An 11,470-nucleotide genomic window follows, 5' to 3' on the forward strand; every position below is an offset into this window, starting at 1 on the left:
CCATGTGGGTGCTGGGAACTAAACCTAAGTTATCTCCCTGGCCCCAGGGATTGTTTAAGTTGTGTTTTGTTTGGAAAGTTTGTGATCTGAGAAGAGAGTGAGAGGCATGCAGACACTGCCTTAAAACTACCTTGGAGCTCCTCTGCAGCCAGCAGAAGCACACAGGCCTTGCAGAGCTCAGTCTCAACCTTTTGGTCACATGCTCAGTCTCGCCTCTGAGATTCAAGGTTTCTTTACTTAACATATCCCGTATTTATTCCTCGTTATCAACCCTCTGTGACATCGGGTTCAGATATTTCTAAAGACATTGAATTTGATAAGGCTCTGGGGTGTAGAGTCTTCTATTCTTCTTGGTGCTCTCTGGACTGGTTAACTCAGAACAGCAGACTATTTAGCACTGTGTGTGTCCTGAGATGTTTACAATGTGTACACACAGATTCCTTTCACAGTCTGGAGTGCAAATTGTTCTGCATAGTAGGGAGCAACAGAGTGCCCTTTTTACTTCTCTTGGGTCCCCAGTGGCATTCAGTGGCATTCTTGCAAGATGGGTACTTCCTGGGTGAACAGCTGAGCTTGGGGAAAGCATGTAACATAGTGTGAAGTCTCCCCCACCTCCGGAGTTCAAAGAGTCTTGGCTGCTCCAGCCACCTTGGATAGAAGTGACCCAAGCTGGAGGCAGTTTGGGATAGAGATGGCGTGCAGAGAACTGAGGGAAATACTGATCAGAGTCCAGAATGGGCAACTGTGTCTGGTAGGCCCTGGGGCTGCTTGGTGGCTGGTAAGGGCAGAAGCAACTCTTCACGGTGAGCACATGGGTCTGAGAATAGAGGAGCCCTTAATTCTGAACGCTTAATGGTTAATATGGCATAGAGGGGTCTGGGATATATCCAGGTCACATTTGGGACTTGAACAGGACCATATTTAAGTGCCAATCTGGGATTATCTGAAGGGCACAATCAGGTCATGTCAGACTGTTACACACCATGTTGTGTCATGTCGCAAATACTATGAGCGTTGTTTATGACAGGTCGTGACAACATGTGTCTCTGTCATATATACCAGGCTATGTCAGGACATGTCAGAGAGCCACAATTGACAGTGTGTCCTAGGTCTTTGCAATGGCACACGGTGGACCATGTAGCAGCTGTGCAAAGGCGTGCTGAGGCATGTTGTGCCTTGTGAGGCTGACTTTTGCTCTTCTTGCTGCTGCAACCTGGTCTGGTCATGCCTCAACTCCTTCCTCTTCCTGATTCCTTTGTCTCTGTCCCCTTCCTTCCTTGCTGTGCTTGGAGGGGAAATGGACAGCCCTGGGGCCGGGAGTCCCCACTTCTTCCCAAAGTCCACCATTCACCATCTACGTGGCCCCTGATTGTCCTCCTTCATGGCAGCTTTGGTGGCCCCCAAGGACATGACTTTCTTAGGCTTCCTGAAGCCCTGGCTGGGTGAGTACCTGAAGGCGAGGGTCAGAGGACACCTGGGGGTCAGAGGAAGGTTCAACCTTTGCCCACTGCCATCACTGCCCTCCCAGGGGATGGGCTCTTCCTGAGTTCTGGTGACAAGTGGAGCCGCCACCGCCGTCTCCTGACGCCTGCCTTCCACTTTGACATCCTGAAGCCCTATGTGAAGATTTTTAACGAGAGTGTGAACATCATGCATGTGAGTTCCTCAAACTCAAACTCCCACGCAGAGCCTTGTAGAAAAGGGATGGCTTCAGACAGATGTAGTCTGAACGTGTGTTTCCTCTCCAGGTCTCAGTTCCCCCATCTTTAAAATGAGAATCATACTCTGTACTTAAAGGGTTTGGGGATGACACTGTGGAGTCATGCTCCTAGCGTGTGGATGGGTTCATAGTAGACCCCAGTTTTCCTCCCAGCAGCACTGGACAGTCCATTACCAGTTAATGTTAACTACAGAATCAGCTCTTTCGGTGTAGGATACTAGTTTAGACTTCATTGCCCCACAGCTGACCATGAAGATGCACTCCTTAGACCCGGCCTGGGGAGGCTGAGGAGGAAAGATTGTGAACTACAGGCCAGTCCAAGCTACGTTAACAAGACCTTGTCTCAAAAAACTAAGGTCCTTTTGGGAGAAGTTGGTTGGGGAGTGGGTGAATATAGTCAAAACTAAAAACAACAAGACAAAACAAAACAACCAAACGAACCCAAACCAAACGTCTTGTGTAGCACTGAGTTCACTCTGGTTTTCAAGCATGGAAAATTCTGGTTCCAAAAGGAAGAAGGCAGAAACCCAGGGGTCCATTGCAGAGGCTGAGAACGGAGGGCTTATGGCAAACTGGAGGCATTTCCATAGCCAACTACAGCTATGCTAGTGAGGGTGGTATTCACGGTACCACTTGGTGACCACCGTCTGCATACCAAATAGTATGCCAGCTCCACGGTCTATGTTGATTGGCATAATTTCCATATTGCTGTGTGGTAGTGGTGAACATGACTCTTGTCTTCTGGATGGTTAGGTCAAAGATCAGAGAGGTCAGTCTTCTTCCATGTTTACAAGAAATAAGAGCATGAAAGGCAGAGAAAGCATTGTAGTTTATGGGGCAATAAGTCATGTCAACTTCCTTGTGGCTGAAGACTTGACAAAGCTAGGAGAAGGCAGCTGACTGACCACGGGCACATAGAGGTAGAATTAAACTCAAGGCATTTGTCTCCTAACCAGGGACAGTAACATCTTTCATTCACACCAGAGTCAGGTTTTCCCTGGGGGGATGAGGTGCCTATTTTGGTGTTTAGTGTTGGGAGGGGCTCGAGGCTAGCAGGCTCAGCCTCATGTCTTTCCTCATTCTCTGGTCAGGCCAAGTGGCAGCGCCTATCCTCAGAGGGCAGCGCACGTCTGGAAATGTTTGAGAACATCAGCCTCATGACCTTGGACAGTCTGCAGAGATGCCTCTTCGGCTTTGACAGCAACTGTCAGGAGTGAGTCCCCATTGCAGCCTTGGATCCTGGGTCACATACTGTGCGGAAGTGACTTGGGGAGGGAGTACTGGCTAGAGGGAGTACAGCGTAGTCTCTGAAGGAATTGAGTCAAAATTGGCAGTGCAGGACGTGGAAAGGAGACAGTGAGCAGTCCTTCAAGGGAGGTGGAACAATTTGCATAAAGGCAAGAGAGTGTGGGTGGGCAGCGGATGAAAAAGGATATTCAAAGCGAGGCACTTTTGAAAGGAGATTGAAGGGCATGTTACAGTTTTGTGACAAAGTTGTCTTGTGATGTTTGCCCACTGGTTTCAGTCCATTATGGTGACTCTAACGGGGCAAAGCGGCTCCCGCCACGATGGCAGAGAAGCATAGAGGACTTGCTCATGCCAGCAAGCTTCTTCCTGCTTCCCTTGTCATCCATGCGCCCCCCTTCCAGTGGGAAGAAGCTGTACATTTTCACCGCTGGGTTCAACACACTCACTTAATTCACTGTGGAAACAAAGCACCATCTCTGACATATACAGAAATGTGATTTATGAGCATCCCAGTGTAATGTATGGTTTCAAAATTAATTAAATATGAGCATTAGACAGACCACACATTTTTTTCCTTTTTCTTCGTCTTCCCTTCCCTTCTATGCCCTTTCTTTTTTCTTGTCATCGTCTCAGTCTGTAGTTAGTGTGGCCTGAAACTCACTATGTAGGTTAGATCGGCCTTGAGCTTCTGATCCTCCTGCATCCACCTCCTGAGTGTTGGGAATCACAGTCAGGAACCACCATTTTCGGGAACCACCAGATCCACCGATCTTAAAGATGTTGAAAGGCACCCAGAGGGGTATGAACCCCACCCCGAGTTTCCCAGAGCCTAAGAGGAGGTGTCTGTACAGGGGGGAGTCCTAGCCACAGTGAGCTTGGGCCATCTAATCAATAGGGGACCTTCATAGAGATACAGGATGCAGGGAACCTGGAGAGGAGGGTCTAGGCCTGGGTGGTGTCACAGGAAACCAAGGATGAAGAGCAAGAGATGCTGAGTGAATGAGGGGAAAGAAATAAATGATGCCCACATACGCCTTGGGATCCGGAAACAGAATTGCGGATTCTCCTTTTTGGATGGTCCTGGGACTCTGGCTGGATTTTCTTTGTGGTGTGTGTGTGTGTGTGTGTGTGTGTGTGTGTGTGTGTGTTTTCTAAGTTGCTTCCTCTCTTGCCCGCCCTGCAGGTCTCCCAGTGAATACATTGCTGCCATCTTAGAGCTCAGCGCCCTCATAGTAAAAAGGTCCCAGCAGCTCCTCCTGTTGATAGACTTCCTGTACTACCGCACTGCTGATGGGCGGCGCTTCCTTAAGGCCTGTGACCTGGTGCACAGCTTCACAGATGCCGTGATCAAGGAGAGACGCCGCACCCTCTCTAGCCAAAGTGTTAATGAGTCCCTGAAGGCCAATGCTAAGTCTAAGTCTAAGACTTTGGACTTCATCGATGTGCTCTTGTTGGCCAAGGTGGGCTTATGTTCCGCCGTCTGGGTTACAGGAACCTTCATGCTCAGTGTTAGATAGAAGCAGCTAGACTTGACCAGGAGGATACTGGGAATTAAAGATGATGCTTATGAAAACTACTCACCACACAGAGATTCATAGACATGACTCTTTTGAAGGCTCCCTTAAAAGAGCAAACAGTGGGCAAGAAACCAAGGAAGAAATGGAAGCAGGCTCTGGAGAGGTCAGAGGAGGAATCGTGTGTGCACAGTGGGTGGCAAGACTCTGTCTTATACCACATCGGATGTGACTTGAATTGAGGGTCTGGTTTTCGTCTTCAGGATGAACACGGAAAGGAGCTATCAGACGAGGACATCCGGGCAGAGGCTGACACCTTCATGTTTGGAGGTAAGGGTCCCAGTGTGAAACTCCAGAGGAGGTCGAGGGAGGTCTGTTAAACCCAAGTAGGTATTGTAGGGAGACCTAGAATCCCTCTACCCCATTGTGCTGATATAGGCCGGAGACCTACACCTGCCTCTCTGTCTACCCCTCAGGCCATGATACCACAGCCAGCGCACTCTCCTGGATCCTGTACAACCTGGCAAGGCATCCGGAATACCAGGAGCGCTGCCGGCAGGAGGTGCGGGAGCTCCTGAGGGACCGAGAGCCTGAGGAGATTGAATGGTGAGCGCAGGTCCATGTGGTCTCTGTGGTCATCACAGCTGCTGGTCACCCACCATGGTCATTGCTGCTTTTCAGATTTCCATATAGGGTGTGTCTATGTAGCTAATGCCGCTTACAGTGTCTCAACACCTTTGTTTTGAGGGATTACATGACCAGTTTGGACATCTCTTCATTTAATTAACTAGGTCATCATATAAAAATGTGAAAGCATCTTGCACTGCAAATTTATTAAGGGGTTTAAGGATATCGTTGGAGTTGTATGCTTTAAGTAGAAATATTTCAGGTTAAGTTTTTGTGATTTGGGGGAGGGGGTGTTAATCTTTGACCCAGGGCCACTGGTCTTAGTTGACCCCTGTGACCTCAAAACTTGGGACCTGGAGAGGATGTTCTTAATAGCTAGAGAGAAACAAATAAAGGCACTGGCAAACATCTTTGATTCATCTGGAATACAATTTGTTACACAACTGAGGATGAGAGGGGAGAGGTTAGAATCCAACCAGATGCGAGTGAGGCTGAGCAGGGCGGTCTTTGGCTCCTGCATAACTGTGTGGTGTGTACCTTAGGGACGACTTGGCCCAGCTGCCCTTCCTGACCATGTGCATCAAGGAGAGCCTGCGGCTGCATCCCCCAGCTATAGACCTCCTCCGCCTCTGCACCCAGGACATTGTGCTGCCTGATGGCCGGGTCATCCCCAAAGGTGCCCTCAGAGGCGTGGGTGATGGGAGGGGCAGAGGGGAGGCCCCAAGTAGCTCGAATCTGGTACTGACTTGACCCTCCTGCCCAACAGGGAACATCTGTGTCATCAGCATCTTTGGAATTCATCACAATCCTTCAGTCTGGCCAGATCCTGAGGTAGGTGCTCCTCCAGGCATTTCGGGGACCTGGGGGGGGGGGGGGGGGCACGACCTTAACCAGGTAACAAGAAGCTGTCATTCCTGTCTCCATGTCTGCCTTTTCTGGGACTGGCTGAGAGTGTGCTGCTCAGAGCCGCAACTTAGAAGCCTAATCTTGCCTCTCCCCCAGGTCTATGACCCCTTCCGCTTTGACCCAGAAAACCCTCAGAAGAGGTCACCTCTGTCTTTTATTCCCTTCTCCGCTGGGCCCAGGTGAGGCCTGAGGGCTTGGGGTGATGGGGCAGAGTCTGGGGCTGTTCGTGGGAATCAGGGTTAAGATGGTTGTGTTCTGGGTCTCCTTCGCACCGCACCCCCTACTCAGGGTATCTGTAAAAGTCTGCAGAACCAGTTGGTTGGAAGGTGAAGGGCTGACCAGGCGCCGCTGGGACCGAGTCACCTTGGGTGGGGGCACGCCTGTCTGGATCCCTGAGCAGTCAGAGTCCCACTCCGCCCTCCCGCAGGAACTGCATAGGACAGACTTTTGCCATGACTGAGATGAAGGTGGTGTTGGCGCTGACGCTGCTCCGGTTCCGGGTCCTGCCTGATGACACCGAGCCACGCAGGAAGCCGGAGCTGATCCTGCGCGCGGAGGGCGGGCTGTGGCTGCGAGTGGAGCCGCTGACCAGGGGTGAGCAGTGACCCCACACCCGGCCTGGGACCTCCTCACGGTCCTGAGGACCTCTGCGAAGCCCAGAATTAACAGGGCTCCACCAACTGCCAGCAGGTGTCGCTGGAGGACCTCAGAACCCGCTATGGTCTCGGTTAGAGGAGGCGGGGCTTGTGTCTTTGAACTCTGGTTTGCTGATTAGCCAAGCAAGGCTTTCCTGCTGCTGTTGAGTCTTTGCCAGCTCAAGCTTGAACCTTATCCTATTAGAGCCACTGTAGCTTTTTGAGCAGAGTGGGAGACGCCTGCTTGAGACTGTTCGTCACTGAAAGAAAGCATTATAATCGTACTGTTTCCGTTTTCTTCTATGTCCTCCTTCTCTTTTTGATCATATTTGAAGCAATCCTCTAGTTTTTTGTCTTCCCAGCACTGCACTGACAGGAGTGGGCTCCAACACTTGGGCTGCTACACTACAAAGTTTGAGGCCAACCTGGGCTGCAGAGTGAAACTGTGTTTCCATACTAAAAATTAAACCAATTGAAAATTTGAGTTGCACAGTGGGATGCGGGTGGGGTGGAGATTAAGCTGGGGCTGGGGCTGGCAGCAACCAGGTGTGGGAATCTGGATCCAATACAGGTAATTAGGAGGGCACTGCAAGAACTCAGACAGGGTGCTGCAGGCACGTGGCGGACTCCCAGCAACCTGCCCACCTTCTCCACTACTCCCAGCCGTACCGACAAGAGGTGTGCTTCGCCATCCCCTGTCAGGCATCCACCGAGTTAGGTCTCCACTCTCAACCTTCTACAGAAGTGGCGAAGCAAAGGCTACGGGGCCTACTACCTCCTAGGTGTTTCCACACGGAGTCCTCAGCAGTGTGAGAGCTCATCTTCCCTGACCGGCTCCCTCGCCACATACCTCGGTGCTGGTCCTTGGGGGGCTGTGCATAATCTGTCTGTATCAGTGTTCTGGGTTACTCAGGATGATTGGTTGAAGGAGAGACACTGCAGGATGAGTTCAGACTTCTCAAGCAGCAGGGAGATCAGCCTCTGTAGGACCGAACCCCGAACTCTTTTTGCAGAGCCTCTTTATTGTTACACAAAAGACACCTTTAGCAAGTCGGTTTTTGATACCAAAACTTCTTTCTTTCTTTTTTAAGATTCATTTATTTATTATTATGTATACAGTGTTCTGCCTGCATGCACACCTGCACACCAGAAGAGGGCACCAGATCTCATTATAGACAGTTGTGAGACACCATGTGGTTGCTGAGGATTGAACTCAGGACCTTTGGAAGAGTAGGTAGTGCTCTTTAACCTCTGAGCCATCTTTCCAGCCCCCAGTACCAAAACTTCTTCTCTGAGCTTGGGGTTGTCCTGAAAAGAGCCACCACCTTAAGTAGTTCTCAGGCATATGAGACTTGCTGGTTTGCCAGGCGTATCTCAAGTCCGAGACAAAAGAACATTCCCGTGAAATCTCAGATACCAATCACTGACAAAAGGCTACTTCAATGCCTAGGTGCCACCACTCCAGAATTCATGTCAGATACGTCAGTTCTGCTAAAATTCTCTTACATACCGGTGACTCAACCTGGGAGCTGTCCGGCAGTGCCACCCAAGTGCATTGCAGCAATGTGATATCTAACCAGACAGCCTTTCCAGCTCAGGTCCTGCCCTACCTCTACCTTGGCTATGCCAAGGACTCTAGGCTAGCACAGCATCAACTGTGTCGTCAGCGTCACACCCAACCCACCCAACACCTTTGAGCATGGTGGCGAGTTTACCTACAAGCAGATCCCCATCTCTAACTGCCAGAGCCAGAACCTCTCCTGGTTCTTCCCAGAGCCCATCAACTCCATGGATGAAGTGACTCTATAAAGTGTGGTGTCTTTGTGCACTGCCTGTCAGGCATCAGCGCATAGTGACTGTCATTGTAGCCTCTCTCTCTTTTTACAAAAGATTTCTTTATTATTATGTGTTATTATGTATACAATAGTCTGTCTGCATGTACCCCTGCAGGCCAGAAGAGGGCATCAGATCATAGTATAGATGGTTGTGAGCCACTATGTTGTTGCTGGGAATTGAACTCAGGACCTCTGGAAGAGCAGTCAGTGCTCTTAACCTTTGAGCCATCTCTCCAGCCCCGAACCTGTCTCTCAATGACACCTGCAAGAGGAAAAATTCCAATGTGTTCCCCATCTTCAACTTCATGGGGCAGCTAGCTGCTGCACTTTGGGCAGACACTGGGGCTCAGCAGCCAGTGCACCCAGAGAACAGCTCTGCTTTTCCATGCTCACCTATTCCCAATCAGCACCACGATCTCCAAGGCCACAACGGAATCTGTTGGAGGACTCCCTGGGCTGCTGTCCCCACCCCCAAAGCCCATAGATGTTGCCTGTATCCAAAGAAGCAGACTAAACAGTGGCTGAGCTCTTTTGCTGGCCTGTGGGGCAGGACCAACAGGAAGGCCCCTTGTGGCAGGACTTCCAGGAGCAGCTTCAGCTTTGGATCTTTGTGCTGTGGCCTCAGCGACCAGACACATGGCTGGTGGGCCCGGGGGGCGGGGCTTGTCTCTGTCCCAGGACACCCCATCAGCTATTTTAAAAGAGATGTCTATGGACCTGAGTTTACTTCTTACTTTTGGCAGATAAATAAATCCAAGCACCCTGGCACACCGAGAGTGTTCAAGTTCTTCAAGATTTTTCTTGTTTTAACAAAACAAAGTTATTTTTCAGGCTACATGCAGCAGTGGATTGTATAAACCAATATTTCACCCTTTTCTTAACGAGAGAAAGAGAGAGAGAGAGAGAGAGAGAGAGAGAGAGAGAGAGAGAGAGAGAGAGAGAGAGAGAGAGATCTTAGTTTCATTTCTTATTTCAACAACCAGCCATTGGTGTGGTTTCTTCTTATTTTTAATGAAAAAGAAAGAAAGAAAGAAAACTTGGCCACATGGATTTTGAACACTCCTCCATCTCCCTGCAGGCCATTCTTGAAGGGTGAGGGCTGATGATTTTCAGGCATCAGCTCAGTGGAACATTTGAACAGCCAGTGGCAAGCTGTGCTTGGTGGGCATTGGTGGTCTTCACATGGTCTGCCCTCCACTTATTCTTCTGAGCATCCTGCAGACCTATCTGAGTCAGAAGATGGTGGCTCAGGCATGTCTTTCTGGAGATGGGGGCAGGAGAACGCCAAGCACTAGCAGTAGCCAGCTGGGATCAGTCCCTAGAACAGCTAGGCCCTGAGCCTTTTTAGAAGTTTGCCCACTACCTCTGTCATGCCCCCTGTTAATTGTACTATGTGGCTAAAATCCACTTATAAGTGAATACATACCATGTGTGTCTTTCTGGGTCTGGGTTACCTCACTCAAGATGATCTTTTCTAGTTCCATCCATTTGCTTGCAAATTTCATGATTTCATTGTTTTTTTTTTTTTAACAGCTGAGTAGTATTCCATTGTGGCAGTGTACCACAGTTTCATTTACATATGTTCATGGGGAACATCTAGGTTGTTACTATGAATAAAGCTGCTATGAACATAGTTGAACAAGTGTCCTTGTTGTATTGTCTTTTGGGTATATACCCGGGAGTGGCATAGCTGGGTCTTGAGGTAGAGCTGCTCCCCAATTTTCTGAGAAAGCACCATATTGATTCCCATGAGCATGGGAAATCTTTCCATCTTCCAATATGTTCCTCAGTTTCTTTCTTTAGATAATTGAAGTTATTGTCAAACAGGTCTTTGACTCGCTTGGTTAGAGTTACACCAAGATGCTTTATATTATTTGTGGATCTTGTGAAGGGTGTGGTTTCCCCAATTTCTCTCTCAACCTGTTTGTCTTTTGAACACAGGAGGGCTACTGATTTTTTAAAATTAATCTTGTACCTAGCCACTTTGCTGAAAGTGTTTATCAGCTATAGGAGTTCTCTGGTGTATTTCTTGGGATCACTTATGCATACTATTATTTCATCTGAGAATAGGGATAGTTTGACTTCTTCCTTTCCAATTTGTATCCCCTTGATCTCCTTTAGTTGTCTTATTGCTCTCGCTAGAACTCCTAGTACTATATTGAAGAGATATGAAGAGAGTGGGCGTCCTTGTCTTTTCCTTGCTTTTAGAGTGCTTGCTTTTAGTTTCTCTCCATTTAATTTGATGATCACTATTGGCTTTCTGTATACAGCCTTTATTATGTTTAGATATGGGCCTTGTATTCCTGATTTCTCCAAGATGTTTATCATGAGTGGATATTAGATTTTGCCAAAGGCATTTTCTGCATCTAATGAAATGATCATGTGATTTTTTTTTCTTTCAATTTATTTATATAGTAGTTACATTGATGGATTTTTGTATGTTGAACAATCCCTGTGTTCCTGGGATGAAGCCCACTTGATCATGTAGGATGATGTATTTTATGTGTTCTTGGATTCAGTTTGTGAGTACTTTATTGAGTATTTTTGCATCAATGTTCATGAATAAAATTGGTCTGAAATTCTCTTTTGTTGTTGAGTCCTTGTGTGGTTTAGATATCAGGGTGATTGTGGTCTCATAAAAATGAGTTTGGCAATGTTTCTTCTGTTTCTGTTTTATGTAATAGTTTGAGGAGTATTGGCATTAGCTATTCTTTGAAAGCCTGGTAGAATTCTCTGGTAAAACTATCTGGCCCTGGGCTTTTTTTGGTTGGGAGACTTTTGATGACTGCTTCTATTTCCTTATGGGTTATAGGACAGGTTAAACTGTTTACTTGATATTGATGTAACTTTCGTAATGGAAATCTATACAGAAATTCACCCATTTCCTTTAGATTTTCCTTTTTTTTTTTTTTTTTGAATACAGGCTTTTGAAGTAAGACCTAATGATTCATTGGGTTTCCTCAGTGTCTGTTGTTATGTCTCCCT

The 11,470-nt window shown here is 48.2% G+C and overlaps 1 protein-coding gene across 2 annotated transcripts in view; it reads left to right on the forward strand.

The window, feature by feature from the left end:
- LOC127211016 (cytochrome P450 4F5) overlaps nt 1-6,934 on the forward strand; it is a 38,700-nt gene extending 31,766 nt beyond the window's left edge. Inside the window, exons 3-12 of one of the 2 annotated variants that reach the window (XM_051170844.1) lie at nt 1,389-1,442; nt 1,529-1,656; nt 2,812-2,933; nt 4,152-4,428; nt 4,746-4,812; nt 4,959-5,088; nt 5,652-5,785; nt 5,876-5,940; nt 6,112-6,194; nt 6,443-6,934. In XM_051170844.1, coding sequence (XP_051026801.1) covers nt 1,389-1,442; nt 1,529-1,656; nt 2,812-2,933; nt 4,152-4,428; nt 4,746-4,812; nt 4,959-5,088; nt 5,652-5,785; nt 5,876-5,940; nt 6,112-6,194; nt 6,443-6,620 — 1,238 coding nt within the window. In that variant the 3' untranslated portion in view covers nt 6,621-6,934. Of the gene's footprint in view, nt 1-1,388; nt 1,443-1,528; nt 1,657-2,811; nt 2,934-4,151; nt 4,429-4,745; nt 4,813-4,958; nt 5,089-5,651; nt 5,786-5,875; nt 5,941-6,111; nt 6,235-6,442 lie in introns of those variants that run through there. The other variant, XM_051170843.1, reaches the window with a different exon arrangement.
- Nucleotides 6,935-11,470: the final 4,536 nt, after the last annotated feature.

Source organism: Acomys russatus, chromosome 28, assembly GCF_903995435.1.
Source record: "Acomys russatus chromosome 28, mAcoRus1.1, whole genome shotgun sequence".
Lineage (NCBI taxonomy): Eukaryota > Metazoa > Chordata > Mammalia > Rodentia > Muridae > Acomys > Acomys russatus.